At 37.4% G+C, this 6953-nt stretch overlaps 1 protein-coding gene across 2 annotated transcripts in view; it reads right to left on the bottom strand.

Moving 5' to 3' along the window:
• Positions 1-5737, bottom strand: part of eomesb (eomesodermin homolog b) — a 17092-nt gene extending 11355 nt beyond the window's left edge. For both annotated transcript variants that reach the window (XM_058375761.1, XM_058375760.1), the window contains exons 1-3: positions 5001-5737; positions 2141-2295; positions 1873-1994 (exon numbers count right to left, since the gene is read on the bottom strand). In XM_058375761.1, the coding sequence (XP_058231744.1) occupies positions 1873-1994; positions 2141-2295; positions 5001-5479 (756 nt within the window). In that variant the 5' untranslated portion in view covers positions 5480-5737. The remainder of the gene's footprint in view (positions 1-1872; positions 1995-2140; positions 2296-5000) is intronic.
• Positions 5738-6953: the final 1216 nt, after the last annotated feature.

Raw genomic sequence — 6953 nt, 5'->3', positions numbered from 1 at the left:
TCATCTCCATCATCTTCATCATCATCATCTCTATCATCATCATCACCTCCATCATCATCATCATCATCATCATCATCACCTCCATCATCATCATCATAATCTCAATGATGATAGAGATTATGATGATGATGATAAGAGATGATGATGATGATGATGATGATGGAGGTGATGATGATGATGATGATAGAGGTGATGATGATGATGATGATAGAGATGATGATCTCTATCATCATCATCATCACCATCATCTCTATTATCATCATCATCTCTTATCATCATCACATCATCATCATCTCTATTACCATCATCATCATCATCATCATCTCTATTACCATCATCATCATCATCATCACCTTCATCATCTCCATCATCACCTCCATCATCATCATCATCATCATCATCACCTCCATCATCATCATCATAATCTCGATGATAGAGATGATGATGATGATGATGAGAGATGATGATGATGATGATAGAGGTGATGATGATGATGATGATGATGATGATAGAGGTGATGATGATAATCATCATCATCTCTATCATCACCATCATCATCATCTCTATCATCACCATCATCATCATCTCTATCATCATCTTCATCATCATCTCTATCATCATCATCACCTCCATCACCATCATCATCATCTCTATCATCATCACCATCATCATCTCTATCATCATCATCTCTATCATCATCATCACCATCATCTCTATCATCATCATCATCATCACCATCTCCATCACCATCATCATCACCTCCATCATCACCTCCATCATCATCTCTATCATCATCACCTCCATCATCATCATCTCTATCATCACCTCCATCATCATCACCTCCATCATCACCTCCATCATCATCATCTCTATCATCACCTCCATCATCATCATCTCTATCATCATCATCTCTATCATCATCACCTCCATCATCATCACCTCCATCATCACCTCCATCATCATCATCTCTATCATCATCATCACCATCATCACCATCTCCATCACCATCATCATCATCTCTATCATCACCTCCATCATCATCATCTCCATCATCATCTCTCATCATCATCATCATCACCTCCATCATCATCATCAGCATCACCTCCATCATCAGCATCACCTCCATCATCATCATCATCATCCCTCATCATCACCTTCATCATCATCATCTCTCATCATCACCTCCATCATCATCATCTCTATCATCATCACCTCCATCATCATCACCTCCATCATCATCTCTATCACCATCATCATCTCTATCATCATCACCTCCATCTCCATCATCATCACCTCCATCATCATCTCTATCACCATCATCATCTCTATCATCATCACCTCCATCTCCATCATCATCATCATCTCTCATCATCACCTTCATCATCATCATCACCTCCATCATCATCTCTATCATCACCTCCATCATCATCACCTCCATCATCATCACCTCCATCATCATCACCTCCATCATCATCATCATCATCATCACCTCCATCATCATCACCTCCATCATCATCACCTCCATCATCATCATCTCTATCATCATCATCTCTATCATCATCATCACCACCATCTCCATCATCTCTATCATCATCATCACCATCATCACCATCTCCATCACCATCTCCATCATCTCTATCATCATCACCTCCATCATCATCATCTCCATCATCATCATCATCATCACCTCCATCATCACCTCCATCATCATCATCTCTATAATAATCGTAATCTGACCGTCTGTTTATTTCACACACAGATAAACACATACATACAGACCGATACAGCTGAAACTTCTGCATCTGTGTGTGTGTGTGTGTGAGAGATGTGTGTATGGGTGTGTGTGTGTGTGTGTGTGTGTGTGTGTTTTACCTGTGTGTTACTGTTGTTTGCTCCTTTGTTGTTGGTCAGTTTCAGTTTGCCGAATGAAATTTCCTGCCGCATCCAATGTGCACCAGTGTTTGGAGATTCAGGGTGGATATAAATCTTATTCCCTACAACACACACACACAGACACACACACAGGAGTGAGACTACACACAGAGTGGCATTTTAATTCTACAAAAAACAAATAATAATAATAATAATAATAATGTAACACAATTCAGTATATATTACTTCTTGTTTGTTTGTTTATTACCCTGTAGGTTGTTATCAGCTTTGCCGCACGTCACCCATTTCCCTCCCTGAAATCTCCAGTGGTTGGGGTCAGCAAGTGTGATCTCCACATACACATTATAGTGAGAGGAAACACTTAGACCTGAAATACTGAAACTCAGGAAGGGGAACATCCTCCTGTACACACACACACACACACACACACACACACACACACACACACACACAGGTAATTAACTGTTGATTACAATTAAAGATTAGATTAATCACATTCTCTGCACTGACTGTCACTGTTTACCTGGACACACCCTCTACTCTTCCTTATATGGTCACAGCTTCCTGTAACCTTCTTTTTTTTAACTGCTTAAATATCTGGCTGACGAATTGTGTGTTTATGTGCTTCTAAGTGGCACTTCTCACTCACTCCTCTCTCACTCCTGTCGCACTCTTCTCTCACTCCCTAAAGCCTTCACTCTCTCACTACTCTTACTACACGTGTGTGTGTGTGTGTGTGTGTGTGTGTATGTGTAAGAGAGAGAGAGACTTGTCTCAAATAAATGGATTAGAATCCCTGCCACTAGGGGGCACCTGCGAGTCGACTGTTCCTTAGACTGGAATTATAACGACAAATATTATTAAAATCATAGACTTCATTTATTTTAAAAATTCCAAGAAAAAGTATTCTCTAAAATCAATTTAATCATTCTCTCTCTCTCTCACACACAAACACTCCATATGCTTGGTCAAAGTGCAATCACTGGGACGTTCATCACGTTTTTATAAGTGTGTGTGTGCGCTAACACATTCAATCATATGGATGTTATAAACATTAATAGTGTTAACAAACCCCAGAGGCACCTTTATGACTCCATCAGCATCATTAATGCTGAGACTCTGACATTCTTCACTATAAAAAACTACAGCATTTAAAAACACAAAATTGTAAAAATCCTGATTAATCTGTGAAACTTTTTAGGATTAAAATTTAAAATGTTTTTATTTGTTATTTCCATATTCACTTATGTTACCTCTTATTATTTAAATAAAATTTAAAAACAGAAAAATTATTGATCTGATTGTCAAACACAGTGCAGACAAAATACTGTGTGTGTGTGTGTGTGTAAAAACACAAAATCAAATTATTAGATTAATTTCTTCTGTATGTGAGAAACTGATGAATACTGTTTTGTAATTCTAAATTTTAATAAACAAATAAAATGTACAGATTTAAAAGCAGATTTAGACTCGTAATTACACAAGCTGTGTGTGTGTGTGTGTGTGTGTGTGCTGAACAGTACTATTTTAAGCAGTAAGAGGTGCAGTGTTTTAAACACACACATTAACAGGAAGTTTAATCTGACAGAATCTCCGAGTCGATGTTGTCCATCAGCATCTGTTCTAAACTGAAGATGTTTTTCTGAGCTTTAAATCTGCTGAGAATTAAAAATACACCTCAGACAGTGAGACACACACGAGTGAGACACACCCAAGCGCTGTGCACGTTAATGAAGATAAAAAATGTAAATATTTCTCATTTTAAAGTCTGATAAAATAAACTGAAATCATCTCACACACTGACCTGAATCTCACACACTGCCCCGAGCAGCAGATTTGCTGATTTTTATAGAACACAATAAAATATATCAAAATATAATTGTTTAAAAACATTTAACAGAAAAATAAAAACAAATACCAAAACACTTCAAATTATTATTTTTTTTTAATTTGTGAATTTTCAAAATTTTGCATAAAAAATTATCACTTATGCACAAAAAGCATTAAAAAGCACACACACACACACACACACACACACTCACTCTGCATGCTTTCAATGTTTGGTTTCAGTCTCGTAAACAATAACAAAGATTTAAATTTCTTTTGGAAGAAAAATATGACAGATTGAGTGACTTAATATATTTAATTAATTAATACTGAAATTGAGAATATAACACACACACACACACAGACGATTGTATTATTTTACTGATTTTAGAACTGATGTGATAATCGGACATGACACGGCACTGTCGATTATAAATATTATAGATATTAATTATAGTTACATTTACATAACACACACACACACAAATAATTTATTTTATAGACTTCATCAAACTGTACTGTGTTTAAGTTATTTATTTTAAATTTTTTTTTTAATTTTTAAAAGTTACTGAACAAAAACTGAATAAATCTCAAGAAAAAGAAAGAGAATTTTAGCAGAATAAAAATCACCGGAATAAATGAAATGGAGCGAGCTTTAAATAAAAAACATTATAAATACAATCACACACACACACACACAGATGAGTTGAGTGTGTAAGTAAACCCTCCTCATGCTGGATTTTCTCAGCAGTGTGTGTGTTCTTCAGTAGTTGTGTGCGGGTGTGATTTATTATAAACAGTACTGAAGATTAAACCTTTTCGAACAGGAAGTTTACATTTCTCAGCTCAGTTTCTGAAGCAGAGTTCTTCTCACACGGGGAACCCCGGGGTTCTGGAGATTGGCTCAGATCTCTGATTTTATTGATTTTTTTTTTTTGGTAACGTAAACAAATCAGTTTAATTTTTCTCAAAATACTACTCTTTATTTCGCTTGTGATTTCTGTCAGCATTCTTCAGTGTGTGAAATAAATAAGTGAAGGTGTTTAATCCAAACCTTTACAACAAAACACACCGCCGTGGAAATTAAAAAAACTCTGTCTCTAATAAAATAAATATCAGAAATATTCCTCTACATATTTAATATCGAGTGTAATGTTGATCCGAGTGATTATGTTTAAAATGTAGACTGAGAACGGGTCAGGGGTCAAAGGTCAGAGAAGGACGCAGGTGTGTGTGTGAAAGTAAGCAGTAAAATTCGCTCAGTGTGTGTGTGCGCTTACCTGCCCTGCTTGGTGATGATCATCTCGGTCTGATGTCGGTGGAATTTGAGCCAGAGCGCGCGGTTACACAGGTACACCTGAGCTCTCCGGTCCCCGCGCGCGCAGTGCTCCGCGCCGTCATATGCAGGTGGGTACAGGTTCGCGGATCCGTGCGTGAACTGATGATAAGCGGCACCGAACGCCGCGTGCGATGTCGAGGAGGAGGAGGGAGAGGAGGAGGAAGAAGATGGAGAGGAGAAGCCGTAATGGAGAGACGCTGAACACCTGGAAACACCTGGGCCGGTCCGGGTCGGGTAGGGCAGGAAGTGAGCCGGACTCGGGCTCGAGATATCCTGGGTGGTGTTGGACTGGATAAAGTACGCGGGGCTCGAGCTCGGAGCGGCTCCGTCCACAGGGAATGAGGATAAAACTTCCTCAAAGTGAGCGGCCGGAGCTTTGGGCTGATCCGCTCCGCCAGCGCGCGCGCCTTCACCTGGCATGACCCGGATGTGAATCACTCAACCCTCCTGCGTACAAGGTCCAATTTTAGTGATGATGATGATGATGATGATGATGAAGAAGAAGAAGAAGGCTATTTGATTATCCTCCTGATTCCTTCTCCAGGTGAGTCTATGCGCTCCTTGCTGACAGGATTTAATTTCTCTCAAATAAAAGATGAAATGAAAAAGAGTGTAATAAAGTTAAATTCGGTAATAAACCCTTCTCTTTCCACAGGGCTGTGAGTGAAGGAGTGGAGCATCGCTGATGAATCAATGTGTAGAGCATTAGGAGCAGATTTAAGATGCAGTGTTGACTCCGCCCTCTTTACCTCTCGTACCCTACAAATCCACACTCTTTGTTTTATGCAAATGAGAGGGCGTGGCTTTCAATACAGCGCAAAGAATAAAAAGTCAGAAGGACAAGGAGCAAATCTTACACACTTCAGGTGAGACATTATTATTATTATTATTATTATTATTATTATTATTATTATTATTATTATAGATTATGACGCTATTTGTTGTAGTTTATTATTTTAGGTTATTATAGTAGTTTATGTGTAAGATATTTGTTCTTTATTTAAATTAAACTGTTTATTGTTTTAAAATCATGCAATGTTTATTTTATTCATTTATTTTCCTCTGATTCCTTTAAGCTCTTTAAAATAAAATACAATAAATTTAGATAAACAAATCTCTCTCTCTCTCTTGTTTGTGAACTTGTATATATATGAATTCTTTATTCTTTGTGATGATGAGAGTGAAGTGAGAGCAGCGCGGTGGAGAAACACCTCACACTCCTCCTCACACTCCTCTCTTCTCTCATACACTCAGTAACCTGGAATGAGAGAATCTGCTCAGTAAGATCATGAGCAGAGTTTTATATTAACGATCTAAAATTATTTTTAATAATCAAATAGAAAACAAGCTTTAAAATGATTTATTATCCAGAGATGTTGCTGCTGACATGTTGATTAGAGATATTAGATCTGCAGTGTGATCTTCATCAGGATCTGCAGTGTGATCTTCATCAGGATCTGCAGTGTGATCTTCATCAGGATCTGCAGGAGCTTTACACTAAAAACCTCAGTCTGTAAAAACCCACAGAAATAAATCTCAGTATGAATTCTCATACTTCTTCAGTCTGTGTGTGTGTTAAATACTGTAAATATTGTGTGTGTGTGTGTGTTAAATACTGTAGATATTCTGTGTGTGTGTGTGTGTTAAATACTGTAAATATTCTGTGTGTGTGTTAAATACTGTAAATATTCTGTGTGTGTGTTAAATACTGTAAATATTCTGTGTGTGTGTGTGTGTTAAATACTGTAAATATTCTGTGTGTGTGTTAAATACTGTAAATATTCTGTGTGTGTGTGTGTTAAATACTGTAAATATTCTGTGTGTGTGTGTGTTAAATACTGTAAATATTCTGTGTGTGTGTTAAATACTGTAAATATTCTGTGTGTGTGTGTGT

The sequence above is a fragment of the Hemibagrus wyckioides genome, linkage group LG23 (genome assembly GCF_019097595.1).
Source record: "Hemibagrus wyckioides isolate EC202008001 linkage group LG23, SWU_Hwy_1.0, whole genome shotgun sequence".
Classification (NCBI taxonomy): domain Eukaryota; kingdom Metazoa; phylum Chordata; class Actinopteri; order Siluriformes; family Bagridae; genus Hemibagrus; species Hemibagrus wyckioides.
Note: the sequence above shows the minus strand (reverse complement) of the source record. Positions and strands in the feature narration are given on the sequence as shown.